The following is a 25,678-nucleotide window of genomic DNA, read 5'->3' as shown; positions in this document are numbered from 1 at the left end:
GAGGCACAAGGCCTATCACCTCTCTGTGGATTGTGTGGCCGGCTTTTGGGGAAAAGTAAGGAGCTTCCCAATCCCACTGATGGTCGTTCTTCCTTAATCCGTTGGGCCAGTGACCATGTGAGATGGGGTGTTTATTGTCGCAGTCTCAGGAGTTGCCTCCCCTTAGGTAGGTGCCATTTCTATCAGCCGACTCACTTACCTAAGCCTTCCTTTAGCCCAGTTCACCTCAGTCCCACCAGTGACCACCGCTGGGGTAAGCACTGCTGGCAGCACACCTGCTCCTCGTTGCGTCATCCATTGCCCAAAATTTTCCCCGGTGGAATTTGCACAATCTCCCTTAGCCCATTAACCTTCAGAGAAAAGAATTAGCGACACGCCCAATGATTCCACAAGAGGGGGGAAAAGGCTTGTGTACAGAAAGAGGCGCCTTGCCCCGCCACTGCAGGCGCTGGCAAGCCCTATCACGCCAAGGTCTGTGAGAAGCTGGGTGTACAGCAGCTGCTTTCGTTGACATACTCGTCGCATTAAGCACACTGCCAAGGTCAGCTGGCCTGGGGCTATAAGAGCAGCTGTGTCTGGGCAGGCAGGGTCTCAAAGTCCTGCAGCTGAAGGTGAAGACATGGCTATCCTTTGGGTCCTCTCCTGCTTCGTTCTACTCGGCAGCGCCTACAGCCAGGGTGAGTAGCAATGTACAACATGCCCCGGGATACAACCCAACCCGCCATTTGCCTGTCGAGAGTCTTGCGACTGGAAACTGTGCACTTGATATGGCATTGGCAGAACAAGGGGTCCCCACCATAGCATAGAACGAGCCCTACACCCAACCGCACATGTGAGCAAAAACGTACCCCAATTAAGAGACAAAACCCAGGCAGGGTAGGACCAAGTGGGAAGGAAGCTTCAGGGCATTGATTATCCAACCCATGGAGGCCGAGAGGGCAACGGGGACTATGTGCGACTACAATGTGCACACCGGGGCTGATGAAAGCAGTGTGACTTTGGCCATGATTAAAAAGATGAGCTTTTGATGGACTCTCAGCGGCTAAAGTGAGGCTTTCAACCAGAACTTGTAAACCCACCTCTCCAGCCTATTTGATGCTTGCACAAGGGGAGTTGTGTGTGCTTTTTGTGTCGATGGGTTCAATAATTGCAATATTATTTATGTTGCATATATGTGACCTTGCCATATGCCACTCCCCGAAGGGCGGGCTCTCCAATTAGTTTTCAAGTATAATCTCGCTTACTGCCCAGGGGTCATATAAACAGTCCAAGCGTATTGCAATCCCCCTAGGACAGCACACTCCTCCCTTAACTTCCCAATGATGGTGAATGAAGCCTAGCTCAAAGCCTGTGCAACCTAATATTAGTCTCCACTTCCCCACCTCCGCTGCTTCCTTCCTATCTTCCCTGCGCATACATCTTCACACGCCGACTCTTGCCGCCAACCCTTCTGCCAGCTGGCTGGTCAGCCCTGATGCAGAGATCGCTTCTTACAAACTAACCTGGGGAGAGCGTCCACAATACTAGGGCCCACTTCAGCACCTCTCAAGTCCATCGTGCACCCACACATCACCCACATCCAGTACCTAGCACCACTCGGCTAATATTGACCATCCTGCATTTTACAGACGTCTTCTCTCCAGGGGTCAAGTCCTAAAAATTAAAGTGGGGGGACTCATCAACAAACGCAATGGGACGTGACGTCGCTGGAAATTAGCCTATAAAGGTGAAATATGCATATTTAATCAAATTGGCTTTGCATAACAATGCAAATTGTACAGGACAAATGGCATTTTCCTTTCATAAAATCAACACACACACACACAAAACCAAGAGAGGGTATGTTCTTCTAATAGTGTTTTGGGAAATGTTAAAAGATGTGCATGTTTTAGACTCCAAGAACCAATACAAATGTTTTCCCTGGAAATTGCAGAACCGAAATGGGACATTTCAACATTTTCAACTTTTGTTGTTTGTCATCTTTCATCAAGTTAAATAGTGCAGGGTGAAGTGTCTGGCTTGCAAACCTGAGGTTGGCTTTAATTCATAACGTCTAAGAGGACATTCAATGTTTCTCATTTTAGCTGGGGGACTGAGTCCACCCTCTGAAAAAAGTGGGTGGACTACGCCCCCCCCCCACCCCCGCGTGTAACTTCGACTTGAGCCCTGGTTCTCTCACATTGACTGATAACTAATCACAGTTTAAAAAAACATGCTTCGATCTCACATTGACTGATAACTAATCACAGTTTAAAAAAACATGCTTCGATGCTACCAGAACCACTTCCCTTCCCTGCCCTCCTCGCATGTGTGATCCCCACTCAACTGTCAAGACCATGATCTAATCCCCCATTCGTATCACCTCACCCCCCAACCTTCTTCGTTCCTATCCACGGACTGGCTAGTCTGGTGGGATCAGAATACACCACCTCTCCAACAAGGCCAGGCGTCGTAAGACCGCTACAGTGGTGATGGGTGCGGTATAAATAGCGGTTAACATGGCATAATATAAAGATCAATAGGTTTGCCCTTCTAGATCCAAAACTAAAAAGGAGACATGTGACTCACCACACAGGAGTCATGTGACTCGCAATAAAAGAGTCGTGTGCTATTGTGGCAAGGCGATCTTTTGTGGTTGTCCAAGATAAAAGGCCAACGTGTTTTTCTGGTGTGGGACTGATTTACCGGCAGGTCAGACCTGGAGGTAGATCAGTGGCCCCCACTGGCAAACTTCTCTTTCCCTGGTACTGTAAAAATGCTGGTTCTGGAATTACCAGCCATTTTATTGTCCTTTTTACTGTACCGGGGAAACTGTAATGAGGCGTTTAAACTGAGAGGGCACACATTCAAGCCAGAGAGGGCACAGGTTTTAAACCAAACATGGACCTGTGGTCTAGCAGGCGAGGGCACAGGTTTAAGCCAACGCTTTCCTTTAAACCCGATAAGGGACCCCACTTAAAGTCTATCTGTGAACGTGTCTACACCAGTGAACAGATGTATGTAAAGCTAAAGCAGATATAGCATGCAAATATACCAGGTGCGGATGAGTCGACAACAAGTACTGGACACGGTCCTGTAGTGGCATATGGACAGGGGACGGCCCTCCTTGCAGCAGACACGTCTTTGAAAAGAACCTGGGCCACAGGACCCACCATGAACGTTAATGGGAGGAAGTCCTTCCGAGTATTTGAGAATTGAGTTTCAGAAACAGGCTAGACCACGCGCAAGAACACAGGTGCTGTTCGTCTCTGAGAAACGAACGCCGCTGTGGTCAAATAATTTAGAGTGCGCAAGCCCTCTCGTGCAGGACCCGAGCAGTGACTGAAACTGCCTCTTCACAGGCTACGGCGGAAGTCGCGTAAATCCGCCAAAAAGTCAAAAGGAACTTAACAAAGGGGCTGCAGTGTGGTAGCGCGCGACAAGGGAAAGAGAGGGGCACGCTTTCACGAAACGAAACCCACTCTAGGGAACAAGCCAGTGTCCCACACAGACTTCCCGGTGTAATGTCATGCAATAGTATGACGAACCCTTTTTTCCAACAAAAAAAGCATACCACCTGCGTTTGTTACGTGCCTCAGACAGACCCCAGATAATTTCCTTTCAAGTGAAGGCTACGTTTCTGGCACAGAGGGCCTGATTGGGGGCTCAGTGTAAAATAGGTAAATGTCTCTCCTTGATATCACAACACTTTTCTTACTTGCTCGTTATTACGTGCCTATTTTTATATAGGTATAGAATATGGTGCAAAAAAGAAAAGTACTGTTCCATCACGGAATTACACTTTTCTAATTTTATTTCTGCCGACAATAAAACGACGCTTGCCAACTTTGCCAAAAGTTACAAGAAGGAAATAATTCAAACTAAAAAAGTTTCATTCAATGATAGAATCAGTAAAGCCAATTCGAAATCCAAAGAGCTCTTCACTATTCTCTGAGAATTGGAAAATCCAATTGCCCCTATAGACAATGTCCCCAAGGACAAATCCTGGTGCACTAGCATCCAGAATGCCCTAGCAAATAAAATTACAACCCTTCAATCTAAAATTGCTAAGAAAAAAGCCTCCTTGAGCCCCAGCAAAACCCATACCACCCCACGGAAAGAAATACCAAGCACACCCACCCAAACCAACTGCAAACCCTTCAGATTCACTAATATCTCCATATTGGAAACTGAAAAGGTCATTCTATTCCTCCATCAAACTGCCAAGGCGACAGCTGCCCTGCGCAAATCATCAAGGACGCAGCCAGAGATTTATGACCCTTCATCTCGAAACATATTAACGCTTCCTTCAATACGAGTACAGTACCTACTAACCTTAAAGAATCTTGGGTACTGCCCCTAATCAAAAAACAGACACTTGACCCAGCAATCCCCACTAATTATAGGCCCATTACTACGGTCCCATTTCTCCTTAAAATCATCGATAGAGTAGCCTACCCCCAAATCCAAAATTATTTGGAGACACACCAACTATTAGGCTCACAGCAATCTGGCTTCAGACCACTTCACGGTACTGAAACGGCCCTCATTGACCTCAAGACACAAATCGACGAGTTGAAGGATAAAGGTACTACAGCTATGCTCCTCCTCCTTGACCTATCAGCGGCCTTTGACCTGGTGGATCACGCAGTATTATGCAACCACTTAGCGTCTGCCGCCCATTTCTCAAATGAAGCTATAGCATGGGTACAATCCTTCCTAGCTAACCGTACGATGAGAGTGTTCTCCCCCGTAGCGGCAGCAGACCCAATCCATATCACTTGTGGTGTCCCACAAGGCTCATGTGTCTCCCCGACAATGTATAATATATTTACTAAGCCACTCTTCGACAAACTTGACAGATTAGGGGTAACCTACACTAATTATGCGGACGACACGCAGATTCTCATACCACTTTCTGGCAACTTTGTCGAAGACACAGCTCTAGTAAACAAAATTTACCTCCTCATTCAGGCATGGATGGCCTCCCACGGCCTCTGTCTAAATGACGACAAAACAGAGATACTGATCTTGGGTTCCGACTCCTACCTAAAAAAACTGAGTCCCAATTATAGCAACTTCAACATAGATGGCAACATAATCAAGGTGGCTACCGAGGTAAAAACTCTAGGCTTTTACCTTGATTCCACTCTATCCCTCAAAAAACAAGTTAACTCCTTGGCATCGTCTACAGCGTACACCTGTAAATTAATCAGGACCTGCAGACCCTACCTCTCCAAAACTAACTGCATCACCATAGCTAACGCATTAGTAATGTCCAAGCTGGACTATTGCAATGCTCTCTATGCAGGAGCTAATAAAACCATCATAAATAATATGCAAATCCTTCAAAATAACGCTATTAGAGCAGCCCTTGACATAACCCGTAGAGAACATTTCTCTAACATCAGGAAAGACCTCCACTGGCTTAAAATCAGCGACAGAGTCCTCCTCAAGACACTATCGCTCACCCACAAAGGGCTCAATAACACAGCACCCCCCTACATCTCGGCCAGACTGACCAGAAAATCGTCCAGACACCACACTAGGGCTACCAACCACTTCCTGCTTGAAACCCCTAGATTCAGAAGATCCAAAGCGGGCGGAGCTAGCTTCCCTGTCAGAGCTGCCCAGGCGTGGAACGCATTGCCTACTGCATTAAGGGCCAACCTACCCTACACCAACTTCAGATGTAAGGTTAAAAACTGGCTCTGGTCCAACGATAACTAATTCGCGCGGCACAGACGGCCATGATATTCCTGAAACCATTCCATGACTACTCTGCTCTTACCCATTCACCTTTTGTATACACCTTCAACACTGTAACATGTTTAGTTTTTCATTTCCAACTGTTTGTATTAACATGTATGCACTATATTGTTATGCTTTTCATCCTCTGTATGTAATCTAAGCTCAAGTAACCTTGTACCTGCTGCGTCCGGCTACCCCTGGGTTTTGTGCGCATTATCAAATAATAAACTAAACTAAACATGGAGTTTAGAATCTGGCCATGAATCTCCTGCTGACCTCATGAGGGCCCGATTCTGAACTCTGGTCAAAGTAGGGTGACCAGATTTAAAAAGTAAAAATCCGAGACGGGGCAATTGACATAAAAGTAGGACTAACTCCAGTGCTTTAAGTGGGGTAAGAAATTGGGGGGGGGCTCGTTTGGGGGCGTGGCATCCACTGTGGGCGTGGCCTAAAAGTGCACAAATCATAGTAGGGTGTGCAAACAAATATATAAATGTATGTGAGCATTTATATATTTGTATGCGTACTACTATGGTTTGTGTATTTTTCAAGCCTTCATTTATAAACATAGACATTTCTATGTTCATAAAATATGGCTTGAAACGTACACAATTCAAGCCATCTTTTATAAAGAGTTGAGGACGGACAAAACCCAAGGTGGCTTTGTCGGTCGACAAAGCTTTATAAATGATGCCTTGAATTGTGTACGTTTCAAGCCGTCTGTTATAAACGTAGAAATATTTCTACGTTTATAAAAGATGGCTTGAAACGTACACAGTTCAAGGCATCTTTTATAAAGATTTGCCAAAGGAGACAGGCACCTCGGGCTCAGTGATCGCTGCTCTGAGCAGAGATCACAGAGCCCAAGACGTCTTGCACCCTCTGGGACCCTGCGGGCTCCGTGATCTAATCTACATATTAGATGATGGAGCCTGCAGGTTCACAGAGGGTCAGTGACCTGGCGAGGGCAAACAAAGGAACTGTAACTTCCCTGATGACCCCTCAGATGGGGGTCATCAGGGAAGTTACAGTGACTGACACAAGTGCTAGCCAGCCTCAGGGACACTGTGGCTGGCTGGCACTTCTGTTCACTTGCCTAACATTAAACTGCCGGGCGCATCTCCCGTCGCGGCTGCGGCCGTGGCGGGATAATGCATCCTGGCATGGTGTGGTGGGACCGGGGGCCCCGGCAGGGCCCCGGCTCCCACTTTTTGGAGACTTTTTGGCCCCTGCCCACTTAAAGCACTGACTAACTCTTCAAAGTGGCTGTCGAGGCACTAAACATTAGTAGCGTTTGGAGGAGGAGGGGATTTAAGTGTTACTGTTCATAGAAACACATATTATGATTATCACAAACTAACACTACCTTAAGTTGTAAAGAACATAATGTGTTCTTTGTGAGATTGTGCATTCCTACCTGCCAGCTATGCAGACCTACTGCTAAAAAACCGGGACCACTGCAGTTTCCAATGGGAACATAATCTTGAAAAAGCGGGATGGCGCTCCAAATACCTGGACAGTCCCAGCAAAACCGGGACGTCTGGTCACCATAGGTCGAAGGCTTTTTCAGAAATCGGACAGGTTCCCCTCAAAGTCCTTTCACAACCATCTTGCGGGTGGCCGAGGGAGCTGCGTGCGGATGTCGTAACTGCAACAACGTAAACTCCCGGAAACTCGTTTCAAAAGGCGCTCTGCAGGGTTAGCGAGTGCAGAACGCCTCAGACTTCAAACAAATGCATCTCAACGATGTTTGGCAATACTGCTGCAACGTTGGGTCTGTTCTTTAACCCACAGATAGGGAGGGCAGTGCAACAAAAAGCTAAGTAAATAAACAATTATTTTCTCTGCTTTATGGTGGGCTCGCTCTGCCATCTTGCGGACTGTGTCTGAATTACACAAGTAGAGACAAGCCTCCTTAATTGAAAAACATGTTTTTAAATTACATTAAAGAAAGACGAAGGGCTCGATTAGTAGGTCTGTTAAAATCGAAATGTGTTGTTCCAAGCAGGAACAACCCTTTTCTTAAAAGTACCATATTCTGAAACAGAAAGAATGCGCTGAACTAACATGAAAGGCGCACGTTTGCCTATGCACGGCCTGACAACAGCCCCAGCAACCATCCCTAATGCAGGGCAGCCACATGGAGGGGATTCTCCTTTTAAAGCCCTGGGCTTGCATGTCAAAAAAGGAGTTAAAATACGGAACCTGGGAGGTGTCAACATCCACTGCACACTTTTTCCTTTATAATGAAGGCATTTCTCTGTCTGCAGCACCACTTTTCTTATTTACTGAAGGCTCGAGCACCCTTTCGTGCATGAGAAAAGTGGCAGACTTTTTTTTAGAAATGATAGCAATTTAACTGGTTTACACCCTGTCCCCTTAAAGACAGATTTCATCAGGTTTTACAGCTGGAAAGCACAACATCTCCCCGCCAGCCTTTCCACTCACTTCGCATCGGTGGTGCTGAAAACTGGAGTGGACAATGTCGTCTTTCTAGACTCATCAGAAGCCGCCCATCTCCACTAAGGACACCTCATGGAGTGTCACAGTTCAAGCACCTTTAAATTGTGCAAAGCTGGTGCAGTGCCTTCAGAATCTGCTTGCACTGACAGCTCTGCATTGTGTGTGGTCACTAGGACTGTTGTCACCACGTAAGGTGAAGACATAGAGCAGGGAATGAAAGTGGCAGACTACACCACTATTTAGAAGAGAGCAGTTGTGCCTCTCATGCAGACGTAAAACCGAGTGCTCTCTCGGCTTGCTTCACTAGCGCTGGATTGTCCAACATGCACATAGCATAATTGTGTCCAATGAGCAAGTTGATCGGGCAGGTGGAGTTATCTTTTATCTAGTGCCCGATTCATGTAATGATCTGTGCAGAAAATATAATACTTGTGTGCACAACTGAGCGCAAATCCGCCTTCGTTGATTCATGGAATCGAATGCGCTGTATTTTTCCTGGACTTGAGTTTGCGCAAGCTTAGCACGTCTGTATGAGCCGTCGAGGGCCTTGCACGAGATTCCAAGCAGAGGGTGGGTGTCACTTGGGCAGAGGGCTGGGAAGGGGGCAGAACACCAAAAATGGGGAAGAACTTGCAAAAAAGTGGACGTTCTGAGTGACGGCCTGCAGACAGTCTCCTGCATGCCCACAATTGCACAGCACGAGATTTATTAATGGATTTGAACGCGATATGTCTCAGCTGGGAAATGGCCATGCAAGTCCTTCATGCGATCCGCCACCCGAGGCAGGTGTAAGTACACCTGCGCATAGGATTTGCAGTGTGCAAGTGGGGCTGCATGTCAGATTTTGGGGTGCGTGTACTCAATCGGGGTTCCGATGTAGTTTAGGGCTGCCCGTAAACAGTGTAGCGAGGTGCAGGTGCATTTTATGGGGGTTCGCATGCAAATTTCCCAAGTTATTGCAGAGTTACGATTTCTTATATGCATGTTGTCAGTGTGCCAGATACAGTTACGGGAGACCCAGCGCAGGGTGCCCGAGTTGCAAGCCTACTTACAGGGGACCCCACGCACTGTTTGAAAGGTGCATGTATTTACACCTCGGGGTACGCACAAAGGTAGCAGTTCTGGCTGTTCATGCTTTGCATGTGGGCGTGTTGGGGGTGTTTCGAGAGCAACTTGCGAATACAGTCACTTTGTGCTGTAAATTCCATGAACACGCAGGGCGTGCATTTTTCTTTCTGCATGCAGGCTTGCGCAATGTCCTTCTTGGCGCGCGGTTCTTGCAGGATTTCTGAGCTCATTTCCATGAATCAGGCCCAGAGACCTTAAAATGCAGCTGGTCTAAGCATCCCATAGCATAGACATCAACCTGCCTGTAGGGGGCAGCATGGGGCACGCATTCATGGGTTGAATAATTAGGAGGGGGTGTAGATTCTAGATGCCGAAGTAGCCACACTGGCACCTACAGGTTGAAGTATATAAACTTTGGAGGGGTGAGGACATTATCAAAAGATATTGAGTTGACTGCAACGCTCCACCACAAACTGGCCACTCCTCAGGCAGTATGAAGCAGCGATTCCGCCACTTTGTAATGAGCCTCTAGTCACAGTGCTCTGAGGGAGTTCATGTACCAAGATTGACACACCAACATCTTTCCTTCTTTTTAGAATGTGGGATCCCTGAAATTCCACCTGTGGTGAAGGATTATGACCGGATCATCGGCGGGCAGGATGCAGTGCCGCACTCGTGGCCCTGGCAGGTGTCTCTCCAGGTAATCATCATACTTCTTCCTCTCTCGTGGACTTCGTACCTGCTCGCGACTTCTTGCCTCATGAGTCAACACACTGTTAATGGGTCTCCGCCATTCCTATGCAATTGGCCTCCTATCTTCCCGTAGAACCCTCCGCATTAATTATACGTCAGTGGAGTCTCACTTATTATCACACCAATGACCTTATACTCGTCACATCAATAACACCTCACTCACTCTTCCATCCAGGGCTGTCTAGTAGACTTCAGGAACGGCTTACACATTCCGACATGACTTTCCGGATACACTTCAACAGGTTCCCACATCACTGGCCTCCAGTGCCGTGTCCAGACTCTTTTGACTGGGGTGGCCCAAGTGTGGCACTGACTTATGCAGGGATGGCATGAAGTACAAGGGCAGACACACACATGATGATCATGGCTAGGGTAATGTGGTGGCACCTGGGGTGGCCAATCAGATTCCTGGGGTAGCACGTGCCACCCAGGCCACTCCCTGGACACGCCACTGCTGGCCTCATACACTCTTTCACTCATTCCCCAAACCTCTTGTCACCCAGACTTCAGTAAAATCGCTCTCATTTGCCACACTCGTCACATGATTCTACTTCCGTTGAGGGAGGCCATACTTTTCAATGCTAACTCTGCGCACTTTAGATCATCTGGTGTTCAGATTCCACTCAACAGCTCAGCTTCTTATCGCCCTTGCCTCCCTTAAGTGCCAGTCACTCGGTGCTCTGGATCAGTTCTTGGCACAGTAAAAAACATAACAGTATGATGCCAGAAAAGGGGGCGGGATTTGCTTGCTGTGCTTTCTAACCACCCGCAACTCCGTGTGATTGGCCACTTGCAGTATGTTTGTAGCCAATCACATGAAGGTGTGGGAGGGGTTTCTGGCACTCCTGGAACCCCAGAGACTCCAAGCTCTTCCCCGGAGACCAGGAGAAGAGCCTGGAAACTCGGAGTCTCCGGACTCAACCAAGAGACTAGGCAGGTCTGTTTGGAGTTGACATTCTCACACACTGCAGTGTGGTTCACTAATTCTTCACATGACGGTTTTCCGGTACACCTCTGGGGTGTCTAATGAGCTGCCTACCCACACTATTGGCTTCACACATTCCACCACACCCCCACACAGGCCTAGTCACTCACTGAGTGTCCTGCGGTTCCACTTGCAGCAAATATTCCTAAGGGACCTAACTCGCCACGCCTCCGTGAGGAATGGGTCTATTAGGTGAAAGCAGTCTGTGAAGAGAAGAACAAAGAAAGGCATTCTTAAAAATGCAGTTATTTAGAAAATCCCAAACAAGTCAGCCAGATGGTTTAGAACAGATTACTCAATAAACCACATGCATTTGAAAAGCCATTATAAATACGCAGCCAAAACAGTAATCTCAATAAAATACACAAGGTACCAGAAGTTCAATATTTAAATTAAAAACCGTTATTAAATAATCAGAAGCCAAAGAATGTTAGACTACTTAAAAAAAAAATGTCACCCAAAACCTTTTTTTTAGTTTGTCCAAAAAGACTGCAATCGCCTAAATCAGACAATTCCACCATGGATCCTCCGGCTCAGGGCCTTGCCAGGACCATGTTGCAACTGTGGGCACAGAACAGAGTCACCCATTGGTAACCTCCAATGAGACGACATTTTGTTTCCCATTGATCAACGCAATTCCGAGTACGACTGCCTCAGTAGGGGGAACAGGTTCCTGGCGCCCCAGGGGTTTACAGAGCGGTCACAAGAAGAAAACCTGTGTACAGTTCTCGAGCGAGACATTAGCACCGGAACACCCACAGTCCTCAAGGGATTAGCAGCCGAGGGGGGCATCCTCCCACTAAGGGATGCATGGGACAATCGTATAGGCCGGTCTCATACAGGCCAGTCCCAATGCTTCTATGGTCTACAGGCCGGTCTCAATGCGTCTATGGTCTCATACAGGCCAGCCTCCATGGTTCTATTGTCTCAATGCTTCTATGGTCTCATACAGGCCGGTCTCAATGCTTCTATGGTCTCATACAGGCCGGCCTCAATGCTTCTATGGCCTCAATGCTTCTATGGTCTCATACAGGCCGGTCTCAATGCTTCTATGGTCTCAATGCTTCTATAGTCTCATACAGGCCGGTCTCAATGCGTCTATGGTCTCAATGCTTCTATGGTCTCATACAGGCCGGTCTCAATGCGTCTATGGTCTCATACAGGCCGGTCTCAATGCTTTTATGGTCTCAATGCTTCTATGGTCTCAATGATTCTATGGTCTCATACAGGCCGGTCTCAATGCTTTTATGGTCTCAATGCTTCTATGGTCTCAATGCTTCTATGGTCTCACCGCTTTTATGGTCTCAATGCTTCTATGGTCTCAATGCTTCTATGGTCTCACCGCTTTTATGGTCTCAATGCTTCTATGGTCTCAATGCTTCTGTGGTCTCAATGCTTCTGTGGTCTCAATGCTTCTATGGTCTCAATGCTTCTATGGTCTCACCGCTTTTATGGTCTCAATGCTTCTATGGTCTCAATGCTTCTGTGGTCTCAATGCTTCTGTGGTCTCAATGCTTCTATGGTGGATGCATAAGGCCTCAAGGAGACACTGTAGGGTTCTATTCCTAGGCTTGTCTTAAACATGCAGAAACTCTCCAAGGGGCAAAGTCTTCCTCTTGTTCCCCTGTGTAAACCCTCTATACCAATCTTAGAATTATTGGGCATAGTCTCAGGGTTGGCAAACTATTTAGCGATGCCCATCGCCGTTAGCCGCCTTTTCACATATGATAACCATAGTACTGTTTCTTAGTCAAGCAGGGCCGACTCTACCCTTCAGCCTTCCAAGGTTGACAACTTGAGCAAAATTAAAGGTGGTTATAGTAACACCTGTGACAGAACTTTGTAGCTGGAGGAATAGGGCACAGACAGCTTAGTGTGAATGTGATGTTGTCCCTTCAGGGATTTCGGTTTTCTTTGGGGAGAAGGGTGCTCGTGTCGGTGGCACTGAATGTTCTGTCATGAACCCTAAAGAACACAGAGCCAATGAACATAGAAAGCACAAGTGCCTACGGCTTACACCTGGCTTATTAGCCGTAAGCCAGGCTAGAGCCAGAGTAACTTCTTTGTGAATCCGCCCTCAAATAGGAGAAGTGATGATGTAGGGCTGCCTCATCCTCATGTTGAATGCCGGTGTTCAATGTCTCTTTTTAAAAAAAATGTGACATGGGTTGTGTGGTTATGTGTGATTTTACCGAAGTAACATTCAGAGTGGTAAGTTTTGCCAAAGTAAAAAATAATGAAAAAATATTGATCTATTTTTTTTAATTTGGGTTATTTTCTACCCATTTATCCCATCCTCGCCCATTTTAATGCCTTAGCCCACTACCATATAAATATATTTATTTAAAATGTTCGGTATTTTGTCAATATTTTTTACTTACCACTCTGACATTTTTTCGGTAAAGTGACTGGTTGTTCCTATCACGAGGCGGATTTCGGTCTCGTCACATGCGCTCACTGTCCTTAGATCTACCTGGCCTCCCCAGATTTGTTTATTTGTAGGGCTTATTTCTGTCGCCCCGGTACTAGTATTTACTTGCTCTTCTCCTCTACCCTTGCCCCAAACTGAGCCAATGTTTCCGGATCCTGTGGGAAATCACATTTCCTCACCCCCTGCCCTCTGCTCCAGAGGTGCTACTTGGTGCCTTATAAAACTGCATTACATAAATAACTTTCTGCCTCAGTCATGCACAACCGTACAGTGGTGCACATACCAAGTGAAAGGTGCATACTCAGAGCTCCAGTGCGATTTTATTTTCAAACACCACGTGCAATGCCAGGCGTTAATTCTGTCTAGGTAGTAGTTTCCAATATTCCAAGATCTTCTGCTTTCCACTAGGGGGCGTAGATGCGGTGTTTTCTCGCCGGGCAGCCAGTAGTCCACTCTCATCCTCTTCACCCGCACAAGACGGTGTGAGCTCCTCATGGCCCTCTCGCTGCAAGGCTTTCGGATGCTCCTCGGTGCTGTTGCCGATGAATAATGTCTCGTGGATTGCACGGTAGCCCTTTCCAAAGAAGGGGGAGCTTACTTGGAAGATTCCAGACTTTATCATTCACATCTGCATTTGGGTGATGTTAGCCGATTTTGCTCGGATGATCCTGAAGGACCATATCAATTATAAACGGGCAATTTGTTTTCCAGGGGTTTCCGAGGGGCCCTTGTTGTTATGTGGTGTGTGGAAAATTGTCAATAATTTCCAGGGAGTCTATCTAATGGGATCTCTGTGATGGTTTCGAAAAAAAAGACTGCATTTTTTTTTCTTTCACCCCATTTCACTGCGTATATAGAGCGCCAACCACAACCCCCCCAAACCCCCGATCCCCACCCCCCCATCCCCACCCCCGTCCAAATTTCAGTATTTTGGAACTCAGCATTTTTGCCCATTAAATGATGGGGTGATGCCAATCCAGAGCTGTTAGAATTCCCTGCACATACTCTATGATGAGCATGTCCACTGGCGGAACTGAGTGAAATGCATCATTTTCACTTTGCCTGATTGTGAACATTATCAACTTATTTTACAGCTTTGCTGAAATTGATTCAAATAATCCTGCAAAAAAAGCAAATGTTCAGTTTTTCTTACTAGCAAAATGAAGAGAAAAGTCAAGGCCCGGAAGGATTGCTCAGGGGCAGGGGCGTTGCTAGGGGGGGGTAAGGGGGCTATAGCCCCTGATCTTTTGGTTGTAGCCCCGGGTAGTATCTCAGGAGCTACAGCCAAAAGGCTAGCTAGCCCCCAGTCCCAACAGTTCCGACATCAGCTTAGCCCCGGGTCTTTTCCAGACCTAGCAACTCCCCTGCTCAGGGGCAACGCTGGGGCAACGCAGGCTCGATTCCCGGCCAGCGCGTAGAAACTTCTATAAATTAACAATTACAAAAAGTAAAAGGTTTGCACTTCATTTGCTGAATAAGACCCCATGCCCTCTCAAAAATTATTTGTAGGATTATTTACAAGTAAAATAAGCGGGAAACTCTAGTAATAATTGTTTAATGATTTTTGATGAGAAAATCAAATCTGTGCCAAAGCTTTATCTGAAAGTTGTTTTCCTAAAAAAGTAAATCAAAAACTCAAGTGAATAGTTTACAACTTTTGCTGCAGAGTTTCTTAGCAAATTACGGGAAAACTTTAACTTAATTTTCTAGGAACATCTCCAGCAACAGTTACTTTGCTGTCATTTTGGTTGCAATTTTGCAGGTTTTAAAAACTGCAAAAGCTATTTTTTTCTGCCTTTCTTTAACCCAAAAGGATTATTTTCAAAAATTGGTGGAGCTATACATCTAATTTGTAATTTATAATGCGCTTAATACCCAGAGGTTTCTAAGCACGGACTCGGGGAAACCGAACCTGTGTTGTTTTGCGTCCTCTTGCTTCCAAGGTGAGTGTTTTGCCCCTGGACTACCCACCCAAGACAATGTCAGTGAAAGTGCAAAATTGTTCACATAACTATCCCGTACCCTTTACAAGATGTTGCTTATTGTTTGACCTTATTATGTAATTTTTTCATAAACCAGGCCCTATATGTAGTCAGGCAGCACTTTAGTAACTTGAATTGAGCATCCTATAAGAATTGGAGCTTATCCTCAAAAAAGCATTTAATTTCCTGGTGTAAGAAATCACATTAGCCCAGTCTAGCAGGTAATAAATTGATGGGCTGGCGACAAAAAATACTCTTTCGAATAATTAGGAACGACTTATTCGCACGTGTCCAGTTTCTGGTGCATCGGGACATGGAGTCTGACTGTTGAATAGGGGCATCCGCAAGCCTCGGCGGGCTTACGTCCGATGCGATCGCCTGCACAGATATCGAAACGGATCTAGGAGATTTGGAACCAAATCTACTCTGGCTGAATATTTGTAACTGCATGGTTTAGTTGAATCTACACCTTTCTTTTGCATGCATTGGAGGAGAGGGAAGTACCTCCAAATATATTCTTGGACTTTCACTTCCTTTCCCCAAAATCTTTAACTGACTCTTCACACCCACTACGCTGTGGTATTTTTTTGAATTTTTATTTTGTAATCAAAACGCATGTCTGGGCTTTTGGGGAAGTTTGCTTGATTTCCATTGGTAGGCAAGTCTTGGGGACACAGGTAGCATCCCACGACACTTCAGTCTGAATAGTGTTTGCCTACCTGAACTCCACACTGCTGGACACAAGAGTCTTAATTCCTTCCTTTTGTTTCACCCGACAGGACAATGGCTTCCACTTCTGCGGAGGATCGCTGCTGAACGAAAACTGGGTTGTGACCGCCGCCCACTGCGGAGTTATGTAAGGACAGCATGATACCGTCATGATCTAGTGGATGATTCAATGTATCGAGCTCTTATGTTATGTCATACAAGTGTTTATGCCGCGCAGCGCCACCATTGGCATTATCTCCAAGCTCTCTGGTGGATCTGACATGGTAAAGTTTCTACATGATCTAGAAGTTTCCTTTCCCTTAAAGCTGCAGAACATTGTTCCATGCCACTTGTTTCCAGAGAGATCTCATTGGGCACAAATGTAATAGTGTGGGAAGAAATCGGCCTTGAATTGTTGCGAACACTTCCTACTCTCACATTACCCTGACTTCCTGCTGCTGCTCTGGAGCAAGGCCTTACTACTGTAAATACTAATGCACATCATCAAGGAGAAAAACCTGTGACTTCATCACGGATGCTGCCAATTGCTCTGAGCAGCCGTCTAATCAGAGGCTTTGCTGAGGGGGCTGGGGTGGTCAACAGGGCTATAGCCCCGGGTCTTTTGGTTGTAGCCCCGGATAGAAGCTAAGGATCTCCAACCAAAAGGCTAGCTAGCCCCGACCCCCGACAGTCCCGACATCCAGACCTAGCATCACCCCTAAAGGAAAGTCTGTATTGCTCTAGATGCCAACTGTGGCCTAAAGACCAGACGGGATAGCTCAGTAGGCTGGTGCTTCCACGGCAGAGATCTGTGCAAAACCTTCAGATCACAGCGAGGAAGCAGGGAAGAGAAGGCAGCTTTTCATACTCCCGAGGGCACACAGTACCACAGCGCTTGGTAAAAAAAAGTGCACGGCGATCCTAAAATGCAATTGCCTTTGACAGGAGGATGGCCTAGACAGCGACTACCACACATGAGTCCTGCTGTGATTGGGTTTCCATCCTCATACCCTGGCGCGGTTGATAGAATATGTGTAAGTCGGGTGGGTATACACAGGGGCGGACTAAAGGCACTGTGCAGCATCAGGCGGCAAGATAAATGGATGTTTTTCTTTCTTTTTACAATATTAAAAAAAAACTTTAGCACCGTGTAGGGATGCGCTCGGGCCTTTCACTTGAGCGGCAGGCCGTTACCTACAGGGTGGGCCACCTCGGGGAATATCGCCTCATTAGCACCCTGCAGGGAGGCGCCATCCAATCAGGAGGCTGAGACCATGGGCTGTGCTGTATGGTACAAGCTTGCGTTCTGAACTGCCTGGGCAGCGGGAGCTCCCTTCACTTCCCCGCTCCCCCCTCCCCTTCATCTCTTAGCATCCACGTAGTTTCCTACGCGGTTGCGAAGACTGTGGTTTTTAAAAATACAAACAAATAAAAGAAACTTACCTTAAAAGCGCCCCCCCCCATGCCATGCAGTCCTGTTGAAGAGGAAGCCAGTTTTCAATGTTGAGGACATCCAACATCTTCAACATAGAAAATGCCAGGCCGTGCTTCTAAGATAAGTTTATTTTTCATTTTAAATAAACGCCATTAGCACCTGTGTAGACAACTACAAGGGCGCTCATAGCATCATGGCCCTCAGTGGAAGGCCCACCCTGCTAGTAACGACTCGCCACCTTCATTAAGGTACCCCAGCTGTGCTCAGGCCCTTAAGTTAAGTGGTGGGCCGTTACCTACAGGGGCGCCCGCCACCTCGGGGCATATCGCCTCAGTAGAAACCTGCCTTCCAAACTTCTCTTTTGCTCTTCACGCTGTTTCAAACTCTCCAGCCAATCAGATAACTTGAACTGCATACTGTAACCATCTGTAAAAGGCTGCATTCCAATATTTCCTTTGTGATGTGTGTGCACCAGGCAAGGAGAGGTGGACAAACTGCGTCACAGGAACTAGCCAGGCCAGGCATCCCTTTTTTCTCCCTCTGTGCAATCGCTGATAGCGTTAGAGACCTTCACAACGGGCTATGCTGCGTGCTAGGTGACCTTCGACCTGGCTAGAAATCCCGGCTGGGTAGCTCAGCCGCAACGTGCTCGCCTTGGAAACAAGAGGACACGGGCAACACAGGTTCGAAACCTCTAGGTATTAAGCGTGTTATAAATAACTTATCATATCATATCAATCCTCGCCTTGAATTCAGGCCCACAAATATCGCACAACAACACTCGCTGGTGCAAGCTCCAATGCTTCAATGTTTATTTATTTAGCCTTTGTAAAGCACGCCAAACCCGTGGGTATCTGGGCGCTGGAGAGCAGGTAACACACATTACACAAGTTACCACAGGCAACAATCCAATACATAGGGCCTCATTACACGGAAGGCGGTAAGGGGTAAGGGTACCGGTGACCGTTAACCCTTACCGCCTTACTACGAGGCCCCTTTGCGGGACCCGACCTTAACGGCTGGTGTAGACCAGCCGTTAAAGTTGGGACCCGCAAAGGGACCATGGTGCTAATTACGGTACCGCAATTTGCGGTACCGTAATTACCACCTTCCCCATTCCCATTATGCCTCCCATTATGCCCTATGGGGCAAAAATGGAAATGGGGAAGGGCCATGGAGAAAGGGGGAATTACCGCCCCACCAACCTTGGATTGGGGTGGTAATTTCCCTTTCCTCCATGGTGGTACCGGTATGGTACCAGCGGCAACCATAGCACCATGGTTTACCGCACTCCGTGTAATGAGGCCCATAGGCTTGACATACGTTACACGTATTTACAGGCATGGGATATTTACAGATGCATTGAAACCGTTAGTAAAAATAGATACAGTAACAATCACTAATATTCACAGGTGCAATCTTATTCACATAAATCATGTGCAGGTGAAGTAGCAGGTGTATTTACAGAAGCAGTACAATTGTATAGTGATGCTATTATATTTCATCGAATTTATGGAGGGCAGATAGAAATGATAGCCATGGCCACTCACCCATCATCGGGAACTCATTCCCGGGGCAGTCTTGAAATGACCACCGTCCTCTAGTTCTGCACCACACTAATCTGGCATTAACACTCCATCTCCCTCCACCAATATTGTGTTACTGTATAAAATCCCCAGCCAGTGGCACCTGCCCGCTGTAAAGCTCTGCAGCGAGTTTCCGCGACAAGTAATACAATTACACAGTCAAGTGTATACACGGTCCTTAGATTTTGTTTAACATTTTCATGTTAATTGATACTTTCTTTTATTCAAAAAATCTCCTTTCCAATGATCTCTCAAAGTCCTCTTTTTGATTTATTTAGCTTTTGTATTGAAAGCATTCTTTTTGCAATATTTTCTTTGTAAACTGACTCCTGGATTTAATTTGGTCTTTCACACATTTGTGAAAAACTTAGAGAAGTTTTTAGTAGGATGGATGTTTTGTGTTTCTTTTAAAAACAATCTTTTTGTTAATTCCTGTCGGGGGAGATACTCCAACATTTCAAAATCCACTCCTGATTTACTGAAGGGAGACATTTGTTTCTTTAAATGTATCCTGAGAAGCACCATAAGAAAGACGTCTTCTGTATGTGTTAGGTGTTCAATGGGGTCCCAAGCCTGTGACAGGGGGTTAGACAAACGTGCTAGGATGTGCATGTACATGTGAGAGAGCGGCCATTGGTCGCATGCAGTTCCGCCCCTTGAAGCAGACCAATCATTCTGATGTTAGTGAGAGTCCAATCAAGGGGAAGGGGGCGGCCTTTTCTTTTAATTTAGGAGTTGTGTAGCATCAGCGTTTGGGGCACAGCACCACGTCATGAAAACCTGCCTGTAAGGCGTACAGAGATGAAACAGTGTGAGGTGTGTAACATTCCAGGGAGCATGCGTGCATCCGGTTGGAGCATGCGCACAGGCGTTGCCCTTGGTAATGACTTCTGTGAAGGGTGCTGTCCTCTGTGTAATGTCCAGGGACTACCCACTGTAAGATGATTCCTTTGCCCTACTTAGTCCCACCTACATTACATCCACATTTCTTATATAAATGACCCCATACACTCAATATGTTTGGGGAGGGGGGCGGCAGAAACCCCCAATCCAGACACGTTTGTTCACGCATTGAAAGTAGCCTCCCTTTATGCCTGGAGCTCCACCGCATGGAGTGGCCATCATTTTGCTTGGGGAGCGGCTGTGAGCGGGCGGCACTTTCAGCAGAACTCGCACCTGCACTTTCTGGTCGAAGAATCCTTACCCATTTCACTTAATGACGTAGTCTGATTCTAGTGCAGTGCCCAATGATCTTGATGTGTTACTGACACATTTCAATTGGACACAATAGTGTTGCCCTAATACATACCCTGGTAGGCCCGCCATCGGGCCAATGGAAGCCTTAGTATGGCCTTGAGAAGGTAAAGCCATGGCTTGGACATTTCCTGACACTCCTGTCCAGGGAATCCAGATCCACCAGGATCACCCACTTAGGACATACTGCTCATGTCATACACACCAACAGCCAACCTGCCTGGGCACTAGATCACTGCAGACCATTAAAGCATGCACAGATCAGCCTGGGCACTAGATCACCCCAGACCATTAAAACATGCATAGATCCGCCTGGGCACTAGATCACTCCAGTCCATTAAAGCATGGATAGATCCGCCTGGGCACGAGATCACTCCAGACCATTAAAACATGCATAGATCCGCCTGGGCACTAGATCACTCCAGTCCATTAAAGCATGGATAGATCCGCCTGGGCACTAGATCACTCCAGACCATTAAAGAATGCATAGATCCGCCTGGGCACTAGATCACTCCAGACCATTAAAGAATGCATAGATCTGCCTGGGCACTAGATCACTCCAGACCATTAAAGCATGCATAGATCCGTCTGGGCACTAGATCACTCCAGACCATTAAAGAATGCATAGATCCGCCTGGGCACTAGATCACTCCAGACCATTAAAGCATGCATAGATCCGTCTGGGCACTAGATCACTCCAGACCATTAAAGAATGCATAGATCTGCCTGGGCACTAGATCACTCCAGACCATTAAAGCATGCATAGATCCGTCTGGGCACTAGATCACTCCAGACCATTAAAGAATGCATAGATCCGCCTGGGCACTAGATCACTCCAGACCATTAAAGCATGGATAGATCCGCCTGGGCAGTAGATCACTGCAGACCATTAAAGAATGCATAGATCCGCCTGGGCACTAGATCACTCCAGACCATTAAAGAATGCATAGATCTGCCTGGGCACTAGATCACTCCAGACCATTAAAGCATGCATAGATCCGTCTGGGCACTAGATCACTCCAGACCATTAAAGAATGCACAGATCCGCCTGGGCACTAGATCACTCCAGACCATTAAAGAATGCATAGATCCGCCTGCGCACTAGATCACTCCAGACCATTAAAGCATGCAGAGATCCGCCGGGGCACTAGATAATTCCAGACCATTAAAACATGCACAGATCCACCTGGGCACTAGATCACCCCAGACCATTAAGGCATGCATAGATCTGCCTGGGCACTAGATCACTCCAGACCGTTAAAACATGCATAGATCTGCCTGGGCACTAGATCACTCCAGACCATTAAAGCATGCATAGATCCGCCTGGGGACTAGATCACTCCAGACCATTAAAGCATGCATAGATCCACATGTGCACTAGATCACTCCAGACCATTAAAGCATGCACAGATCCGCCTGGGAACTAGATCACTCCAGACCATGAATGCATGCACAGATCCGCCTGGGCACTTGATCACTCCAGACCCTTAAAACATGCTTGCATGCAGCCCATGAAAAGGGTTAATTGCAGCCATCGGATAGTGATCATACAATGCACTCGGCCCTAACATTTTGTTGTTCAAAGCAATGCACGCTGCAATATAGTTCCATGGGTTTTTCAATGTGCCATAAAGGTTTGGGGTCAAAAGTGCCCTTATAAGTCTACCTTCGGCCCAGAGGCATAGCCAGGATTGTCTAAGAAGTGGGGATTGAAGCTAATGTAGTTGGCATCTGTAAATACACACACAGCGCTGCTGAGTGGGCTTTTACAGCTTTTGGGTGGGCCTTGCCTGCTCAGGGCCTACCCTGCCTCCGCCTCTGCTTAGGCCCAGAATCCGGATGTTCTTTTACTGATTTACTGGATTTCAAATGGCACTTTGTCTTTTTTTCTTGACCTGCCCCTGCTCTCTGGGATAAGGGTAGATACCCTCACTGACGCTTAATGTTCTCTCTGATGCAGAGCCGGCAGCGACGTGGCCGTCCTTGGAGAACACAACCGAAACTCCAACGCAGAGGCTATCCAAGTCCTCAGAGTGGCCAAGGTAGGTCCCTCCACCTGCCAGGACACTGACCCTGGCTCAGCACCGGCCCTTTCTAGAGCAGACCTGGGAAAGGTGCATTCGTGGGAGTCCCATTTCCTTAATCATCGCTCTGTTGGGCTTATGGCAGAGGGTGGAGACCAGATTACACGTGGCTGATTGTCCCAAAGAGAGGGTCAATGCAATATAGGCTCATTGTGGGTTTTATAACAATAGCAATGGTCTGGTGTTTATCAGTACTGAAGTGGAAAGCACTTTAAGGCAGATATGATTGTAACGTTGTTTGGGGTGTGACTAGTATTTCTAAGCTGTTTAATGGTGTGGTGTTAATTGAATGTGGTACATGGTGGAAGGTAATTAGTAAGATTTATACTGTGAGATTGAACGGTTTGCATTGATTTATAATAAGATTCTATGATGTATAATGTATTAGAACATATTACTGTTTGTTTAATTGAAGATTATGTGGAAGGTTCAATATTGCAATAAACACATTACATAAATGTGGTGTCAAAGTGGAGAGCCTTGGTTTGTTAAGGGACAGAAGGGAAAATCATGAGTTACCTCTGCCCGCACCAACATGGATGGAGGGCCTTGAATTACAGTGCTTGGTGCTAAGCACTAATGGTCCTCAGTTTACCAGAGAAGTAAATACGCTGCTGTGGGACTACCTGCTGCCTCCCTTTTCTTTCCACCTCTTAAAACATCCGTTCTCAGCCTCCCCTCGAGTCATGAAAGGCAATACGCGTTCTGAAGTGAAATGGCTAAACAGACCTACTAAATGTGCCTGCGGCTGCCCCAGTGGTTATCCTTCACTCGCAGCACGTCTCGGGAGGATAGCTCAGGGGCAACGCGCTCGCATTGGAAACAAGATGACACGGAGCAACACATGTTCGATCCCCGGGTCCGCGCTTAGAAACCTCTGGGTATTACGCACGTTATAAGTAATCAATTACAATATCATGGTAAAAACACTAGAATTCCTCATCGACTCCAAAATTCCCTGATCAGATCAGTGGTCAAATCGTATACCGCCACTCCAACTAGTATAGACTGCCAGAGGCAGAGTGCCAGCTCAAGTGCAGAATGGACAGAAACCTGTGAATTAATCATGGATGCTGGCAATTTCTCTGAGCAGCCTTCTAACCAGAGGTGTCGCTGGTGGGGTCTGGGGAGCTAAAGCACCGGTTTTGGTTGTAGCCCCGGATAGAAGTTCACGGGCTACAACCACGAACCGCAAAAGTCCCGACATTAGCGCAGCCCCAGATCTTTTGCAGACCTAGCAACACCCCTGCTTCTAATCCATCTTTATTTACTGTGACATTGAAGAGGAGCGAAAATCTGTGTGCGAGACAGACTTGGTTACACCCCAAAAGAGGCATTGCAGCACAAGACCATAAGCAGCCTTTCGTCTACCCATCACTTACCAGCGCAAAGCCACCTCTCCCTACCGTACAGACTCTGAAACGCCCACATTCTTCATGCACTCTTGCTTTGCATCACGTTCCCTGACACTGAGTTCCATCTCTACCACTTCCCTCTATGCACTCAACCCCTTCAGCGTACTACTACCACCTGTAGCAGCCCCTGGTAGTCTCCCCTTAGCTCTCCCATAATCCCCTGTGCCCACCCACTACAGTCACAGCGACTTGTGTGTTCGTCATGGAAAGTGTTTCTGCCCTTTCATCCCCGGTATCCCCCAGATCAGGCTCTTTAACCTTCTCTCAACTTCTAACACTCGCACGGCACTCACACTCAACGCCTTCCATCACCAGCAAGCTGTGAAGCACCCTCACCTTTATCGATCCATAAATCGGTAGCTCTACCTCAAACATAAGCCCTGTCCTACAAGCATTCATTTCATGAATCCACGTTACACCAACCTCTTGGTAGTTCGCCAGCAGCTTCCACTCCATCATCCATCTCGACTACATCCAACCTGAATCTGTGAAGTGGGCCCATTAACCATCTACTACCCACTCAAGCTCTGCTCCACCCCCTGTCACTGTGTTCTGAAGTCCAGTACTGAAAGGACATGACAAGGACACTGAAAAATGGCATCACAAAATGTTTGATTGGAAGTTCTGATCCCTCACACTACAATCTGTACATGAAGTTTCTGCTCTGAACATTCTTTCATCTGTCTTCAGGTCCACTTGCCTACTGAATCTTTGCCAACTCCACACAAACACCCATGCCATATTCACCACTTATCTGCAGCTTCATTGACACATTTGTGGCATGCCAGTGTTCTGGTGGAAGGAGTTGGCGGGCTGGTGCACGGATCTGTGGCTGGACACTTTTGGGATTTCACTGAGACCTTTGCAAGAGGGTGGTGGGTGCAGAAGTATGTTGCATTGTGAATGGCTCTATGATATGCAACAGAGCTGAAACCACCAGGGGGAAATGGAAAAAACAAGAAGAAACTTAGCAAACCTTGAAAGTGGCCAGGGAGGTGAAAACCAAGATTGAATCCAGTTCAATGAAAACAGTATGCTATAGAGTTTGAGAAACCGGAAGGGTAGCCAGATATGGAGCGGGATGTACTGGAGGCTGTTACAGAACAGTTGAATCTTGTGGTTCGCCTATGCAATGTGGGCAATAACCCTGTGCAGTGAAGACCTAGTATAATCTTAGGGTTCACAGTGGGAGGTCTAACCAGGTGAGCAAAAAAGACATTGGCCCTCATTAGGAGTATGACGGTCGGGGAAAAATGCAGGTAAAATGCTGGTAAAACGTCCGGTACTACTGGCTCTGGCATTGTTTCCAGACAGGCATACTCTGAGTCTGCCGTAAGGGGCATTGGAGTATCAACAGACCTGACCTGACCTGCCGGGAGTTCAGGCCCCTACCGGCAGAGAAATCACCGAACCACTGGCACTGTTAACAACAATGCCGGTGATTCAGTAGTTCCCATTCCATGGAGTTCTAGAGGACTCCATGGAATGGGAACTTGCTGCCGTTGCCGGCACCCGTAATATCCTAATAACACCGGGCACCGGTAACTGTAAGGCGAGTCGGCCGGTAGCAGGCACTAGCACCGGCAGGTTACCGGGGGCCATTGTGTTGACACCACATAATTATTGGACAGTAGAGCATCCAGTGTTGGATTGCACATTTTCAAAACCACTGAAAGAAATGTGTAGCATAGCAATGAAGTTCACCTGAGATGTTGACAAATCTGAATGCAAACACTTTTGTTGGATTTTCCTGCAAGAGAGGTAAGGGAGCAAGTTATTACTTT

The 25,678-nt window shown here is 47.0% G+C and overlaps 1 protein-coding gene across 1 annotated transcript in view; it reads left to right on the top strand.

Moving 5' to 3' along the window:
- The first annotated feature begins 608 nt into the window (after window positions 1-608).
- Window positions 609-25,678, top strand: part of LOC138567519 (chymotrypsin-like protease CTRL-1) — a 62,760-nt gene continuing 37,690 nt past the window's right edge. Inside the window, exons 1-4 of the mRNA XM_069645824.1 lie at window positions 609-677; window positions 9,858-9,961; window positions 16,192-16,268; window positions 22,356-22,437. Of these exons, the coding sequence (XP_069501925.1) occupies window positions 620-677; window positions 9,858-9,961; window positions 16,192-16,268; window positions 22,356-22,437 (321 nt within the window). The 5' untranslated portion in view covers window positions 609-619. The remainder of the gene's footprint in view (window positions 678-9,857; window positions 9,962-16,191; window positions 16,269-22,355; window positions 22,438-25,678) is intronic.

This window comes from Ambystoma mexicanum, chromosome 1p (assembly GCF_040938575.1).
Source record: "Ambystoma mexicanum isolate Mex_15411 chromosome 1p, UKY_AmexF1_1, whole genome shotgun sequence".
NCBI classification, from domain to species: domain Eukaryota; kingdom Metazoa; phylum Chordata; class Amphibia; order Caudata; family Ambystomatidae; genus Ambystoma; species Ambystoma mexicanum.
The sequence above is the reverse complement of the archived record's forward strand: the minus strand, read 5'-3'. Positions and strand labels throughout refer to the sequence as shown.